Source organism: Nycticebus coucang, chromosome 23 (genome assembly GCF_027406575.1).
Source record: "Nycticebus coucang isolate mNycCou1 chromosome 23, mNycCou1.pri, whole genome shotgun sequence".
Classification (NCBI taxonomy): Eukaryota; Metazoa; Chordata; class Mammalia; order Primates; family Lorisidae; genus Nycticebus; species Nycticebus coucang.
Genome location: NC_069802.1, coordinates 29,321,060 through 29,338,838, shown reverse-complemented (window position 1 = coordinate 29,338,838; position 17,779 = coordinate 29,321,060). Strand labels below are relative to the sequence as shown.

General features: G+C 41.7%; 1 protein-coding gene and 1 non-coding gene across 6 annotated transcripts in view; both read right to left on the bottom strand.

Moving 5' to 3' along the window:
• KCNIP4 (potassium voltage-gated channel interacting protein 4) overlaps positions 1–17,779 on the bottom strand; it is a 460,638-nt gene that overhangs the window by 18,108 nt on the left and 424,751 nt on the right. For all 5 annotated transcript variants that reach the window (XM_053577830.1, XM_053577832.1, XM_053577833.1 and 2 more), the window contains exon 3: positions 3,216–3,285. In XM_053577830.1, coding sequence (XP_053433805.1) covers positions 3,216–3,285 — 70 coding nt within the window. The remainder of the gene's footprint in view (positions 1–3,215; positions 3,286–17,779) is intronic.
• LOC128576175 (U4 spliceosomal RNA) lies at positions 7,488–7,629 on the bottom strand. The gene has a single exon (XR_008377280.1). It is a non-coding gene; the product is annotated as a U4 spliceosomal RNA (small nuclear RNA).

Sequence of the window (17,779 nt, the reverse complement as noted above, 5' to 3'; positions counted from 1 at the left end):
AGAGGGGGTGTCAGAACGACTGAGACCAGGTCAGAGAGCGCTACAGTTATTTTGGCTGGAGAAGATGGCGGCTCCTTCAAGCGGAAAGTTAAAAAATGGGTGGCAACATAGTGGCTGAGCAGCTCTGGCCAGGGAGCATAAAAAGAAGCAACAACGGTCATCCCATGTTGAGGAGAGGTCACAGTTGACATGAAGGACAGATGGGGGCTGCAGCCTTCTTCCTCAACTCCTGGCTCATGTTCCCCTCTGACCGACCTGTGCCTCCTCCGGATCTGGATTCGATTTATGATCTCTCTCCTGTCTTTTTATTTATTTATTTATTTATTATCATTATTTTATTTTTTATTAAATCATAGCTGTGTATATTAATGCATTTATGGGGTATAATGTGCTGGTTTTATATACAATTTGAAATACTTACAACAAACTGGTTAACATAGCCTTCACGGCACTTTCTCATAGATTTGACATGCACCCTTATAAAATGCAATGTAGGTGTGGTCCCACCAATTACCCTTCCTCCTCTCTCCTCCCACCCCTCCTCTTTCCCCTTCGTCTTGGGCTGTAGTTGGGTTATAGCTTTCATATGGAAGTGTGGGTGATAATATATTGGTTTCATAGTAGAGCTGAGTACGTTGGATACTTTTTCTTCCATTCTTGAGATTCTTATCTCCCTCATTACCAGCTCCTTTTCTGTATATAAACAAGTTCTGGCCTTTTCTACTTTAAAAATAAATTCCTCCAGCTATAGCTACCGGGTACTATTGTCCGCTTCCTTCACACCTCCTTGCTAGTCCAACCCTGTTTCTTGGAAGTGCAGGCTCGGCGCCCATAGTTCAGCGGTTAGAGCGCCAGCCACATACACCGAGGGAGGTGGATTTGAACCCGTCCTGGGCCTGCTAAAGAACAGTGACAACTGCAACAAAAAATATCCGGGCACTGTGGCAGGCACCTGTAGTCCCAGCTACGTGGGAGGCTGAGGCAAGAGAATTGCTTAAGCCCAAGAGTTTGAGGTTGCTGTGAGCTGTGGCATCACAGCACTCTACTGAGGCCAATATAGCGGGACTGTGTCTAGAAAGAAAAAAGAAGTGCTGTCTCTCCTGGTTGTCTGTTTTCTTACTTTCCACATCTTCTTTTGCCCACAGCACCGCAGTTTCTGCCTATGGGCTCCACTCCCTGGCCCTTGATTAGAGCAGCTCTGATGCCTCCAACAATCACCTCCACATGGCCACATCCCCAGGCCACCTCGCACTCCTTACCTGCCTCTGGGGCTTCATGTCTTCACTCCCTTCACTTCTGACCTATCCATCCCACTTGTGCTATTCCCTTATCTTCGGCTGTCCATTCTCAGTCCCCTGCAGGGGTCCCTTCTCCTCGTGGTCCTTCATGTCTACTCTGGAGTTTCATGCTTGACTCATGGAGTTCACAATCTTTTATATTTCTCCTGATAACCTCATCTACATTGGGATTTCCACCACTTCTTGGTAAATAATAATCAAATCTCATCTGTTTCTCTTAACTTTTCCTGTGAGTCTTAGATCTGTACCAACATATTGAACCTAAGACCCCACAGGCACATCAGATGTAATTTGTCCAAACTTGAGATTGCTGTCCCTCCACTTGTCCTGGGGCTAATCACCCGGTGTCTGTGATGGAATCCTGGAAGTTGTGGCAACCTCCTCTCTCCGTATCTTTTTTACCACATACAATAAGCTGATCTCCAAACTGTGCTGTCCTCACCATCTAAATATGTGTAATCTGTTCCTACTTCTCCATTCCTACTGCGTATGTTCTGGCTAAGACCTGCTTGTTTTGCCTCCTGGAATAACATTCTGATTATTCTGCCTGCCTGTGACATTGCCAGCCTCAAGTTCATCTTCCACAGAGCTTTCAGTGGAAAGTGTCCCAAACACAAATCTGCCTTCAAGGCCTCCTGCTTCAATCCATCAGTAGCTTTGTGTCCCCTCAAGGATACAGTCCCTGTTCCTTAACATAACATCCATAACTCTCTAGGACAATTCACCTGTTGTCATCTACCCTCTATCCCAGCCACCCCTAACTTGTGCCAATTTCCCACAAAGGCCCACCCCAATACTACTCTCCTTCTTTACTTAGACTACATTTGCCGAAAAGGTCATGTCCCCACCGCTGTTTAAAGCTGGAAGGCATCACATGTAGAAGCCAAACTTCTCCTAAGAGGTAGAATTGGGGAGGGAAAGAACTATATACTTTGGAAAAAGACTAAACTCTGCATCTTATTTTCCACATTTATGAGGGTGGAAGACAGAAGGGTCATAGTCAGGGCTGCTGGGTGGTGAGGGGCTCAGCTTATCTGACATGCCTGTTTTTTATTCCCTCCCTGACCTTCAGCTGTTCTAATTAGGCCCACACTGTGCTTTCAAAACACTATTTTCTAAACCCCCAAAGATTTTAAAGTATTTTGGGGCAGGGATCACATCCCATTCCTCCTGGTCCTCCAATGTTATCAGCACCTCACACAAAGCAGGGGACACTGTTGGCTGTGGGACATGTGTGAGCTGGGCATCTGTTGGGTGATTGACAGGAAAACTATAAGGCCCCATGGAAAATGCACCTCTTCAAGCTCATCTAACGTGCATATGTGATTGTTGTGCTGCCCTTGTATTTTAGATTAAAATAATATATAGGGTGATTTTCATTTTCTCCAATGAGGGGAACATAGTAATGAGTTATAGAAAGAGTGACAGCAAACAGTGCACTGGATGAGGCTGCAGAAAATCTGGGTCATAACCCAGATCTGCCACCGAGTTGGTACGTGCCCCTGAGCAAACCATTCGACTTTGCTAAGCCCCAGATTTCACATCTGTCAATTGAGCATAATTACATTTGTCCTAATTTTGAGAGCTGGAAGAATAGAATGGGACCTATATTGCCTACAAAAGAGCTCTGTGGCATTTGAGGGCCCTCGTAATAGGCAGAAAGCATTTTGCATAGTGCCAGGCACACGGTAATACTTGTTGTATTAAACTCCAGAGCGACCCCTTGGACATTTGATAATTTGTAAGTAGCTTGCTTTTATGATACATTACAAATGATATACACTTGCATGCTGTGAATTAATTATTTTACATAAAGATTAAAAATGTAGAGTCATCCTATGAAAAATTAAACCAAAGTCAAGATTGCGAGCATAATTCTAACTGGGAGTATGTTAACAAGTCCACATTTGTACTTACCTCCCTGTGGAAAGAACTGAGAGTAAATCTCTTTGAAGGTCTCTTCATTAACAACACCGCTGGGGCATTCCTGGAGAAAGTGGCAGAGAAGCGATGTGAGCAAAGTGTTCATAAAACTGGCTTTCCTTTTTTGTATATTTTGAAACAGAACTGTCTATTGTTCAAAGCTGCAACCAGAAAATTAACCATCCATCTACCATCACAAACAGAACAAAACCACACAATAAACTTCTCTTTGTCCTAGTTTTCATGGAATTAAAAAAAATTCAGGTGTAAATATCTTTGCATATGGAGTATCAAAGTAGGTCTGACATGTCCAAAAATACAATGCTGCTTTGAAGAACACGTGCTTATCATGAATGAGGTAAGAAGAAATTATGTTGTTTTTCACACAGCAAGAAGATTGCAAGATATTATAATATGTTCTTTACTGGCTCTGCATCTCTAAAGGTTTTCTAGACCTACATAACCTTCAGTCTAATAAGAAAATGGCTCCATCAAGGTCTAAGGTGGTTCGAGAAGCTTCAGGAAGGAACAGTTACTAATTCGCATTAACAGGCTGTGAGTACATGTGACATGTTTTTATAACAAGTGACCTTGTAGAGTCCTGCCTTGGTATCCATCAGGCATTGGTTTCAGGACATGGCCCTAGGTTTTTTTAAACTTCAGGAGAGGAGAGTTTGCAAAGAAATAGGCATATAAAATCCCCCCTTTGTCTCAGGCTGGAGTTATGGAGGACTCATGGATATGGACCTTGGGAAGTGCCCTCATTCAGAGTATTGACCTGGAAGGGCCACTGGGAAGGGCTCTGAAAGTGGTTGTGGAATTTTCTCTAAAAGAAATTGAAATCTAGGACAGCGCCTGTGGCTCGAAGGAGTAGGGTGCCGGCCCCATATGCCGGAGGTGATGGGTTCAGGCCCAGCCATGGCCAAAAACTGCAAAAAAAAAAAGAAATTAAAATCTAAAATTTCAAAAGAGGTTTTCCTTGGTACAGAAAATGAAGTCTGAGCAAGTGACTTTTAGACTGAGTTAAGGGAAAAACTTGCTCCACTCTCTGGAGTTGTAAGGACAGTCTGGTTAAGAATGTGAGGTTTAGAGAATCCCCTGCCCCCACAGAATGGTGGAGACTGATAGTCACAAGACAGTACGGGATCACACAGAAGGCATACATTGTGGAGTCCTGCCTTGGTTACTCATCAAACATTGGTTTCTGGAGCTTGCAAATGCCAAAATACATTCATGGTCAGGTTGTTTAGTTGGCCCCGTGGACCCTACAGATATGGTGAGCTGACAGTCTATATCCATACTCCGTACTTTGATGCAGATCAAAACTGCAGATATAGGCCTGGCATGGTAGCTTGCGCCAGTAATCCCAGCACTCTGGGAGACTGAGGCAGGTGGACTGGTTGAGCTCAGGAGTTCGAGACCAGCCTGAGTGAGAGTGAGACACCATCTCTATTAAAAATGGAAAAACTAGCTTGAAATAGTGGTGGGCACCTATAGTCCCAGCTGCTTGGGAGGCTGAGACAAAGGATTGCTCAAGCCCAAGAGTTTGAGGTTGCTGTGAGCTGTGATGATGCCATGGTACTCTACCCAGGGTGACAGAGTGAGACCTTGTTGAAAGAAAGAAAGAAACTTCAGATACAGAGAGATGATGACTGTGCTTATTGAAAAACATCCACGTATAAGTGGACCTGTGCATTTCTTTCTTTCTTTTTTTTTTTTGAGACAGATTCTCACTATGTCACCTTTGGTAGAGTGCCATAGCATCATAGCTCACAGCAACCTCAGACTCTTGGGCTTAAGTGATTCTCTTGCCTCAGCCTCCCAAGTAGCTAGGACTACAGGCGCTCACCACAACACCTGTTATTTTTTAGTTGTAGTTGTTGTTGTTTGGCAGGCTCTGGCTGGGTTCGAAACCACCAGCTCTGGTGTATGTGGCCATCCCCTAACCACTTAGCTACAGGTGCCGGGCCAGGACCTATGGATTTCAAACCACTCTTGTTCAAGGACCCACTGTACATTGTAGGTGGAAAAGTGATTGTCTGGTCCAGTCTTGTTCAGTGGCTCCTTACCAACAGTCTCATGTGCTCTGAGCTCCCCCTACTTCAATTGTCACAGCTCCCCACTCTACTTGGTATCTCCTTGGGACTAAGTTTACTGAGGAGAAATCAACAATATGCTCCTTTCCCAAGAAGCCTGATTTTGGGGCAGTACCTGTGGCTCAAAGAGTAGGGCACCGGCCCCATATGCCAAAGGTGGTGGGTTCAAACCCAGCCCCATAAACTACAAAAAAGAAGCCTGATTTTAGATGCAAAAATTCTGAGTACCTTAAGTTTGACCCTGTTCCTGGCATCTTTACCAATCATCTGTTGTGATCTTAAAACATCTCTTTACTCTTAAAATCATTGTCCCCTCACTATTAATCTCACTGTATTAATATGATCTTTTTTCTTCCAACGAGCCAGTTCCTTAACTGTAACGTGCGTGTTTCACACGCAGAGTTTTCTTTCTTATTTGTTGTTTTGAAAAGGAGGAGTTTCATGCACAATTTTAACTAATGCGTAAGAATTTTTATAGTTTCAATATAAATTTATGTTGGCAGAATTTATCAATATATTCTTGTCCCATTTGTCATTGTAAAAACCTATGACTTAGGAGGCCAAATATCTCCCTTCCCAGAGGCAAAACTGGAGGTGCTGAATGGCAAAACACCTGACTACTCGGAAAGCTCCTGGGGAGGCAGGAATGTGGGTTTGAGACTTTCTGGGTCACTACAAGGTATTGTTTTAGATGATCCCTGTTGGAAATAACCATGACTTCAAGGACCCAACAGGATTAGAACAAAGAAAAAACAATCAAAAGCAAATGAGGAAGAAAACATACAAGCAAATCGTGATGTTCAATGTCGTGGGTTATGTTGCCTTACCTGTAACGCCCAAGTATTTATTTGCACAAGTATTACTCTGCAGATTTCTGTGAGGATGTTTTGGTTTGAGATTTACATTTAATGTGGCGAACATTAAAGAGAAGCAAATTGCCCTCTGCAGTATGAGTGGGCTTCATTTGATCAGTTCAAGTCCTGAACAAAACAAAGATTGACCTCTCCAGAGCAGGAGAGCATTCTCTGGCAGATATCTGTAGACTTCACCTTCAGCTCTGGTTCCCCCCTTGTCTGTCAGAGACTGCCTTTGGACTTGAACTACAACTCTTCTGAGGCTCAAGCTTGCCAGCTTCCTCCATCAGATTTTGGACTTGCCAAGCTTCCACAAAGTGTGAGCCAATTCCTTAATCAATCTCCTTCTCTCTATATACTCACATCCTAGTGGTTCTGTTTCTATAAGAACCCTAACAAATATATAAATGAATTAACAATAACAGCTTAGAGTCCAAAAAGGAAAGGAGCCATGTACACAGCTAATCACTCAGAAGTGGTAACTAACTGGCTGTATCTAGCTGGCAGCAACAGGACAAATTTTAGACGAAATAAACACTTCATAGCTGGACCTTCTCACACATGAAAGTTATGATTTACTGGCTATTTATCTCCCAGCCATCTGCTTGGAATAGTAAGGAGAGGGCAAGTACATGGCTCTCTGCCAGCAGGTAGTAAATCTGTGCAAGGTTAGAACTGGAAAGCTGCCTCAGTTAAAAGTGACACTCATGAGAGATGGGAATAACGAGGAAAAGACATCTGTACTCAGCACACTTATTAGTACCTTGAATCTCTAGAGACATTTGATAGATGCATCTTATAATGTGAGATGATACTTAGAAATTACCCATCTTATGTGCATGTGTTTTATGTTTAATCACATATATGTGCCAGAAAAATCCTTTCTCTGCCAACTAAAAGCTCCTGGTCAAATATCAGGGTGAAAAATCACGCCAGGTAAATTCATCTTTATCCATCTCACATTCATATACATTGATTTCCGTTGCTACAAATACATATGGTAAGCCTATTATTCTAGAAACTTCCAGGAACTGGAGCTGCAATAATAAACAAGTCAAATGTCTTACCCCCGTGGAATCTACATCTGAGTAGAAGAATATAGACTGTCTTAGTTTGGTCATACTGCTATAACACAACACCATAGACAGGGCAGCTTAAGTAACAGAAATTTATCCCTCACAGTTCCGAAGCCCAGGGTCATCAGATTGAGTCCTCGGCGAGGGCACATTCCTGCTTTGTAGACGGCCCCGTCCAGTGTGTCTTTACATGGTGGAAGGGGGAATCCAGCTGGGGTGGGGGTCCTTTTTAAATCTCAGTCTCTTTACAGATTGTCAAAAATTTCCAATGCCATCTATATTGCAAGTTGTCACAGTGGAGCATTAAGAAAAATTTTCAATTAGCAATAATTTTGTCTGTGATAAAATCTCATTGGCTATAATACTGTCACCGTGTAAAACTTGTGGGGTCTTTTTATGTAAGGGACTAATCCCAATTCTTAGGGCTCTGCCCAAATGATCTAAATGCCTCCCAAAGGCCCCACTTTTTTCTTTTTTTTTTTTTAGACAAAGTCTCACTTTTCAGCCTTTGTAGAGTGCTATGCCTTTATAGCTCACAGCAACCTCAAAGTCTTGGGCTCAAGTGATCCTCAGTTTTTTATTGTTTAGTAGAGGTGCAGTCTCACTCTTGCTTAGGCTGTTCTTGAACTCCTGAGCTCAAGCAATCTGTCTGCCTTGGCCTCCCAGAGTGCTAAGATTACAGGTGTGAGCCACCATGTCTGGCCCTGGCCCCACCTTCTAACACCATCAAATTGGGCTTTAGGAATTCAATGTATGGGTTCTGGGATATAGAAACATTCAGATTAATAGAGGGTTACAGCAACTTCTCAAAAGATAGTTCAGGCCAGGTGTGACTAATCCCAGAAGGAGAATCATAGGACCAGGGGGTTTAAACCATTACAAGCTCTTCATACGCACAGTCACGTTGTTTTCGAGAAAGGCTGTACCAATTTGCGCTGCCATCACGTTTATGAGAAATTCTCATACCTAGACGCTCTGCCGATCAGAATCATATGGGGAGTTGACATGCACACAATCCCATGAACAAACATTCTGAAAATTACCAGATGACGCTGAAGCATTTGGACACATCCCTCCAACGGACAAAGCCATTTGCCTAATTTCCATGCAGATAAGGATACTGTGACGGCAATAAGCTGGACCACATGGCCACAGCGATGGAGTATAAAATAAACAACTCCGTGCCTTCTACATCATCTCTTTTAACTACTTCACCTACTGAAAAGTGTAAATGAGCTCAGAGAGGTTAAGTAACTTGTTTCAGTCACACAGTTTTGGACAGAACTATTTACTTATTCTTTCAAGAAATAATTATTTAGTGCCTTTTATGTGTCAGTAAATAGTTCATGTACCTTCCACATTCTGTGCACTGAGGATACAGGAGTGAGTTTAAAAAAAACTGTACTTTTGCTCTTGTGGAATATAAAATTCAGTAGAATCAAATGCATACCTCCCTGACTTTGTTAATTGCATTGCCATCCTGGCTTCGGGATTACCATTTTTTTTTCCTTCCATTAGTACTGAAAAGTTGGCCTCTTGGTGACTCATTAGTGGACATATTCCTTTTCAGGAAGACGTATAATTTGTCTTTGCACCCACAGCAACCCATCACGGCCATGCTGGAGAGAGTCACATACGAAAGTAAGGCATTTCAATCAAAACTGGGGGCACTGATGAAAAATATTTACATTTATTATGAGTTGTAGTTTCAGAGATTTGGAGAAGATTTTTAATGTCTTTTTTGTAGAAGGACCTCTCTGCCTTCCTCCTAACCACATACAGGAAGTCTCCATGTTACGAACAAGACAGGCTCTGTAGGTGCCGCGGACCGCCAGTCGAATGAGTCTCAGTCCGAGGGCTTTCAGGGCGAGAACGGCTCAGGTTGATTGAAAGGGCGACGCAGGAAAATGACAAACTGCCACACACCAAGGATGATGAAGAAAGCAGTTGTACTTTACTGATTTTTAGGCATGGTATTTATACATTTTTGACAATGTCTTACAAACTACAAAAGATATTTTTATGACTTGCTGATGCTTACAAAGTTCTTATCGAGTTTTGTAGATGGGAGTAGTCAACTGTCTTTTCTTAGACAATGTTTCTGCCCGTAAGGGGGAACAAAGGACTGCTGCTTATCAACAGTTACTCTTTTACTTCTCTTTATCTATGTTTAAACCTTCTTTCTTTGTAAAACTGCTTTGTTCACATTTTGTATTTTTATATTTTTATATTTGATTATGATTTTTATGTTGTTAGTGAATTGATAGTGAATTATGTATATGTTTTAAGTGTATAGTGACAAAATTATAGAGAAAGCAATTTCATAGAAAACTTATTTCAAAGAAACAGTTTCAAAGGGACATAAGGTAGAGATAAGAGACCGGAGGGAGCGGGTATCTGGTAGGAACATCTTAACTTATCATCCCTGCATTCTCTTGATACATTGTTTCAATTAACTGACCTTTATGGTGGGAACGTGTTCCCTTGGAGACATTTAGTCTCCATTGTATAGATGAAGTCATGGATTAGTAAGTCATTATGTTTATTCTTAGTTTCTGAGGACATTCAAGCAACAATTAACCATTCAACTCAACAAACAAGTTTCAAACAGGTTTCAGGGTAAAGGTTATTCAGGCCTTTATGCCGCACCTCATGAATTCTTACGTTCACTAAAAGGCATGCTAGGCAACTTATGCGCTGCTGTTGCAGGCCAGGGGGACCGGGGTCAACGCTCCGGGGAGCACTCACCGCCTTACCACAGTTTTTACAACGCGGACAGAGCCATCCCGCCACGGCTTGATGCCGGGGGTGCGGCATGTAGGTTTGTTCTTTTTTTTTTTATTATTATTTTATTTATTTTATTTTTTATTGTTGGGGATTCATTGAGGGTACAATAAGCCAGGTTACACTGATTGCATTTGTTAGGTAAAGTCCCTCTTGCAATCATGTCTTGCATGTGTGACATGCAAGTGTGACACACACCAAGGCCCCACCCCCCTCCCTCCTTCCCTCTTTCTGCTCCCCCCCCCCATAACCTTAATTGTTCTTAAGCTGAATTTGTATGTAAGTTGGACAAGGTACATTTGCCTATTTCCTGTAATATACCCCGTTCGTAAGTGTGAGTCTCATGTCATTCGGATGTTTGTAACTCAAAGACTGTCAGTATACTTTACTCTCATTATAAATGGCTAGATAATAAATTGCTGCAGAAAAGGTTCTGGCTTTTAGGACAGGTGAAACGAACCACCTCATCAGCTGTGAACAGAACCTGGAGGCTCCCGACCCTGCTGGCTGTGGGTATCAATCTGTGATGACCACTGCATTGCCCTTATTGCTTCTTCTGCCCTTTGCTGTGATATGATCAGACGGCAATAAATGTGGAATGAGGTTTCCGTAGCACATAACTGCCTTAGATTCGTCAGTGGTGCAGGAACAGTTGCTGTTTGGAGGCCTGATAGCTGTGTTCTCTGATGGTCCTTTTCAATCCTTTCAGGTAGTAGGATGACACACATGAGGGTCAAGGTGGGTTGTAGATGCACAGAAGCTACTTGGCTGCTGCTGCTGGTATCAACACTAATAAAGTATTGGTAATGATGATGTGGGGATGGGGTGCTGAGCTGCTGCTGATAAGCTAATACACACAGGCATATCTAGGTTCTAGACACTGTGTTGAATGCTTTACAAGGATCATCTCCTGTGAGTTGGTAGATGCTGGTAACCTCTTCATTTCGCAAAGGACAAAACTGTCTTACAGAAACTGCCCACATTCCCATAGCTAGAAAAATGGCAGATTACATTCTACAGATCACAGAATTGGGAAACCTGAGTGTTTACAGCAATGTTAGAGACAATCCAGTTCAACAGCTTTATTTTATTTTATTTTTATTTATTTATTTATTTTATTGTTGAGGATTCCTCGAGTGTAGAGAACCACATTACAATGATTGCATTACTTAGGTAAAGTCCCTGTCATAATTATGTGCCACCCCCAAGAGGTATGTCACACACCATGACCCACCCCTCCCTCCTTCCCTCTCTCCACTGCCCCATTTGCCCCCCACCCGCCATGTACTAGATCATCAATTGTCCTCATATCAGAATTGAGTACATTGGATTCTTGCTTCTCCATTCTTGTGATGCTTTACTAAGAAGAATCTGTTTCAACTCCATCCAGGTTAATACAAAAGACGTAAAGTCTTCATCTTTTTTAGTGGCTGAGTAGTATTCCATGGTATATATATACCACAGCTTGTTAATTGGGCTGGTGGGCTTTTAAGTTGTTTTCACATTTTGGTAATTTTTAATTGAGCTGTAATAAAGAGTCTAGTGCAAACATCCTTATGATGAATGATTTTTTTTTCTTCTGGGTAGATGCCTAGTAATGGGATTGCAGGATCAAATGGGAGGTCTAGTTTGAATTCTTTGAGGATTCTCCATACTTCCTTCTAAAGATGAGGAAATCAAGGTTGGGGAGACTGTGGGAAAGAGGATGGCTATACAGTGGTGGCTAATATCTACGTTTCCTGAGGTCCAGGCTAATGCATTGCCACCATCATTGCCTTCCCATTCATACAATAGCTGATAACTTTATTGTCAGGTAGTATTTAGAGCAATCTACTGTGTTTCTTACACTCTTAGGCTCTGGAATTAAGTAGAGGATCTTGGGTCAACCTTTGCTCTACCACTTAAGAGTAACTTTGGGCACGCTCTTTAATCTCTCTAAATTTCATTGCTTTCCCTGGTAAAACAGGGGCAACCATTGGCCTCCAAAGGCTGTTATGAGAATGATTATTCATATTATGCAATCATCTTAACCCTCTACCTTGCACATCATGTTTGCTCATTATGTATTAGTTACCATAGTCTAATCTAGAATCTGGCAAGCAGAGCTCATTGTATAATGAGTCACTGTAACATCAATGTGGATATATCAGGGTTAAATCATATTCATCAAAGTGGTTGAATCCAGGGTAGCACAGGTCTGATGAAATTCAATGAGCTTATAAAGCAGATATGCGCTATGCCTCCTACTCTAGCATTAGAAATTGAATTCACTCTGTCTAATATCATCAGACTTTACCCTCAAAGACAGGGGAATACTGTAATCATAAATGACAGCTGAAAAGAATAAAGGCCACCATCCTTGAAATAAATGTCAGTAGGAAGCCAGGAGAATTTTAGTCATTAATTTAAATGAAAGTTTTCCTCAGCAATGCTTCCATGAGTAGGTTAGAAATACAGTTATGAAAAGTGTTGGGAGTGGTGCTTTGGAGAAAGATCATGTAAGCATAGGAAATTGCTAATGAACTTCTTTTGTGAAGTGTATCATGAGTTTTTATACTTTCCCCTCATAAGAAACACCCTTCAGCACTTCCTTGAAGGTTGTCAGAACTGTGGTGAAATGCACTAGAAATTATCGCTGTAGTATGTAAATGAGATGCATTATAATATTCAATCATAATATACTGCCCACTCTGACAGTATTTATCCACTCTTTTAGCCAAAATCTCTTCTCTTAAATCATTCTCTTCTGGTATATGTCCTTACCTCTGGTTCAGAGCTGTTATTAAATATTTAGAGATACCTCCTCAACAACCAAAAAATATTATAAATATTTCATAGGCTTAAATTAAATAAATAAACGAATACATAGTTATTTGGGAAGCTTTGTATGATACATGTAATATCACACCTTTTAAGCTTCTTTGTATTTCAACTCTCACGCCCGTCCCCGGAGCTGAGGGGGACATACTTGGCCACATACCTGGCACATCAGTCACAAAGTTACTTTGCATATAGCATGACACTTTAAAGATGCCCTAACATTTTACACTGCAGGTCAATTTTCAAAATTTAAATGGTTCAGTCTGACAAACTGTGCAGCTGGTATCACCAAACTCTGTTTGTGGACCTCTCTGCTCCCTTTACAGTCGGTAAAATTTGAGGGTAGGGATCCAACTTTATAAAACCCAGCAGTATTAAGAACGGGGAACATTAAAAGTGCTTAACCTGAATGGACAAATAGTCATTTTTTACCTGTTAAGGAATTAGAAAATAAACTTGTTCTAGTAATATCCTTGAAAACTTGTGTCTAAACTTGTAGAACTCCATGCACCTAAAAACATTTTTTTTCTGTTATTTCCCTGTTCCTTTCTATCCAATCGTGCTGATGTCCTGTGCCATTATTTCTCAAACTTGTCACTTTCTCTTATAGGCACCTCTCATCCTGGCCAGTTCTGGAGTCTAGATGGTTATGAAGAACTTCTGAAGTTAATATCTTGGTTGCACCCAAGGTCAAGTTACCACCTAAGACCAAGAGCAAGGAAGTTACAGGGGTTGGGGGGCCTTGTGACCAAGTAGCATGGATATGATGGCAGAAATTAAGAGAAAACCACTAGGGTAAAAAAAAAAATTCAGCTCCTTATTTCAACACAAAAATCCTTAAGGTAGTCAACGTTTGGGCTATAGAAAGCTTATTTAAAAATCATAGGATTAGCCTTTCAGTTTTTAGGGCATCAAAGTTGATCATTAAGAACTAAAATTAGGAAGACTTCTGACCTGGATCTTCCCCTTTGCCAGAAGTTCTGGTACTTTTTACTCCTTCTGTATCCTTTCTGTCTAATAAAACCCTATCTTGCCACTGGGTCTGGGGGAAGAACTAGAACTAGATTTAAATTTTAGTTCTAATCTCCCCAGGTATTGGGACACACAGAAAATCCCTTACTCTTTCCAAGTCTAAGTCTTCGCTTGTGTGCCTTGACCTCTAAGAGACACTGACAGGCAGGGAAATAAAACCAATGAAAAATGAAAATAGACCGTGCATGAACAAAACCAAATGAACTCCAAACATTGGATACCATCGACAGGTCGGATCCTTTCACTGCTTCCGAAATCTGCATTAACCAGATTTCCCTCAACACAGTCCTGGGGTCAAAGTGATTAAATCTGAATGGCAGATTAAAGAGAAAAAAAAGTGGGAAAATATTTCCCTAGATATTCTCACTGGAAAAGGAGTGAGAAGTAGGTGATTGAGATTCAACTCAGCTGCCTGAGTGCCAGGATACAGGCACAGAAGGGCTCAAGGTCACCCCAGATGATGCAGAAATCCAAAGTACAAGGCAAAGGTTCTGCAAGCTCCAGCTCTGCCCTCTGACCGTGGAGAAGAAGGAGCTTACATAAGATTTGCAGAAAAAAAAAAAGTGCTTAATTTTCACCTCTGTGGCTAACCAAGAAATCACCAAAATGTCTTATTCTGAATCTAAAAAATGTGGGGAATAATAGTATCTTATCGTGCAGAAAGGAGAAGTTATGTATACAGAACTTCTAGCACAGTATTAGGCACTCTGCAAGTTTGATTTTTTTTTTTTTTTTCCCCAGACTAGAGTGCCGTGGCATCAGCCTAGTTCACAGCAAATTCAAATACCTGCGTTCAGGCAATCTTCCTGCCTCAGCCTCTAGAGTAGTTGGGCTTACATGTGCCCACTACCACAACCAGGTAATTTTTCTATTTCTAGTAGAGAGGAGGCTGGTCTCAAACTCCCAAGATCAAGTAATTCTCTAGCCTCAGCCTCACAGAATGCTGGGATTACAGGTGTGAGCCACTGCACCTCGCCTGATTTTTCTTTCTAAACCTTCTTTCTTCAAGTTAACTTATGCCAACTCTACAAAAAGAGATTGCCTAAATTTTATAGGAAGAGTCTTCCTGGGATTTGGCCAGAGTTTTGAATCTATATTGGGATGACTATAGAATTCTTGCATTTAGATGCTGTCAAAAAAGAATTTTCCTAACATTCTGCCAAAGAGAGGGCTCATTTGGTCAGGGTCATTTTGTGAATCATGACACTATTAAGTACCCAAAAACTTTCTGGGGGGAAAAGACAACAGTCAGCAGGGAGAAGGCACACATATTAATTTTTTGTTGCTGTATAACAAATTACCATAAATTACTTAGTGACTAGAAACAGCCCACATTTGTCCCACATGGTTCTGTGGGACAAAGTCTGTCCTGGCTTGGCTGTGTTCTGTCATCAGTCTCCTACTTAAAGTGTCAGCTGGCTGTGGTTCTAACCTGGGCCTTGCAGTTTTTCCCAAGCTCATTCAGGCTGTTGGCAGAGCTCAGTTTCTTGCGGTTGGAGGTCTGAGGTCCCTGTTACCTTGCCAGCTGTTTGCTGGACAATGCTGTCTCGGCCTCTCCCTCTGTAAACTACACTCCCTCCCTCAGTGTAGTTTACTCTGTCTTCAAAGCAAAGCAAAGCAAAGGCCTCTTGAGTCCTCACCCTTTCTTTCCGACTTTCTTCTCTGTAAAGGGCTCATGAGATTAGATCAAGCCCACAAGGATCATCTCTGTATCTTCAGGTCAACTGATTTGGATCCTTAACTGGATCTATAAAATTTGCTCTCAGCAGTAACTTGATTAGTATTGGAATGAATGACCAGAAGACAAAGACCTTAAGTGGTGTCTTAGATACTAGTACCTGATGCTTCTCAGTGTGGGTTGACTTGGATTCTCATACCAGTTTCCCTTTAACAACAGTCTTTTCTACAGTTACATTCACAAGTATATTTCCCACAATGAGCAACTATATTTCTTGGGGGCCTTAATTTAACTAAATTCGAAAGGAATATATCCTGTCAAGGCTGTAGACTCAGCTGTGTAAAGACCAGCTGTGTTGGCAAAATTGAATGTTCTTTTTATGAATGCTAAGAATAGTATTCCTTACACTAAGTAGACTGTCTAGAGCAGAAGTCTGCCTATAACCAAAGCAGAAATACATTTTATTTTGTATTTTACTAGTTGATTACTCCCTTCCTTCCTTCCTTCCTTCCTTCCTTCCTTCCTTCCTTCCTTCCTTCCTTTCTTCCTTCCTTCCCTTCTTTTTCTCTAGGCAGGGTCTTGCTCTGTCACCCAGGCTAGAACACAGTTATGTCATCATGGTTCACTACAGCCTCTAACTCTGCTCTCCTGAGGGAGGTGGACAGCAGGTCAGACCCAGCTCTGAACACACTTTATTTATACTTCTTTTTACTTTTCCTTTCTGATTACCAATTCTGAGAAAGGGGTAGTTTGTCCCCCTCTTGCAAATTTGCTCCTCAGGGAGCTACAATTTCCAGAAGCAGCCCCGGAGCCCCCTGAGCCTCTGCAGCTTGCTTGGCTCTAAGTCAACGGAATGTTTCCTCTGCCTGATTGTGTTCTGTTAAGTATTGTTACAAATACTTAAGACATTTCTATCCTCCTTTCCCTTCCTCTTTTTGTTCTTTAGAGAATTCTTCCCTCTGTCTGAAGGGAAGGTCACAAAAGCTATCCGAAAAAAAGCTGGGCCTAAAACCTCAATGCTTCCAAGTACTCAGGGGGTGGTAACGCCTCCCTCTTCTCTCCACTCCGGCAGACGTGCCCCAAAGAGGCCCCAGGCCTGGCTATTTTCAGCCAGGTGTGGCAGGACACCTGCAGAGGCTTCAGGCAGATTGTATGGTGACAGGAAGAGCCTCCTGGAAGATCCTCAGTGTTTATATCATTTTGAGACACTAGAGGGCAGCAGTGTCCTCCATGACAGCCGGAAAGGCCATTCCTGGTTCCTTTTCCTTAGGTGGTGTTCTTTCTTTCCCTAAGCATGGTGCACGCCTGGGTACATTTCTTTCAAGAAAACTATTTCCTTTTTATGAAAGGTGACAGACAGCCTCATTTCCACATTAGATATCTAGAAAAATTAGCTATTTCAAGGAAAGAGGCTCAGAGACTATGTCCTTCATTCTGGATATTACTTTCAAATAAACCAGGCCAATGCACAGTCACCTTTTTGGCTTTGGACCACCCTTACTTTTAGTCACTAAAAATTTATAGTTCTGAGAAAACAAGTAAGCAAGAAAGACAACACAACAAAAATTCCAGAGTTTGAGTGTGAAAACCTCATAAAACTGTGGAGTGTGTGGGCTAGGGAATCAAATCGCCTGACTCTGCGTTACTGTTTTAAGGGAATATTTTAAACCTTTAAAATGAAAATAATGATACCACTTATATCAAGATTATTATGAGGCTTAAGAAAGCGTACCCCAGTACAACGTTTGGTGCGGTACCTGGCTATATACACACCCACTATACATCACACATGGTTGAGATTGTTTCCACGGTGGTGGTGATCATTAGGAACATGACAGATTTTTTTATGTTTTCATATAATGCAGGGTATGGTATTTGTCCCTGTTAACCATCTGCTTATTTAATCTCAGAGAGTTTTGGTAGCACACCAACTTTCCATTTTCTTAACCTAAATGGTAGCTTCTGGAATTTCCCAGCCCCGGGTTATAATCTACTCGTCTCATTTTCTAGCTGTGGGACTTTGACAAATTCACTTCAAGCTGGGTTTTCTCATCATTCATTCAATCATTACATCATTTTAACAACACACACACAACCACACATGATGCGTCAGAGAATATAGTATGAAACGGGGCTAAAACAATCAACAAGGCAGACGAGGCCCCTCGAGGCACGCCTGAGATGAGGAAGTGCACAAATTATCATGAAGTTACAGGTG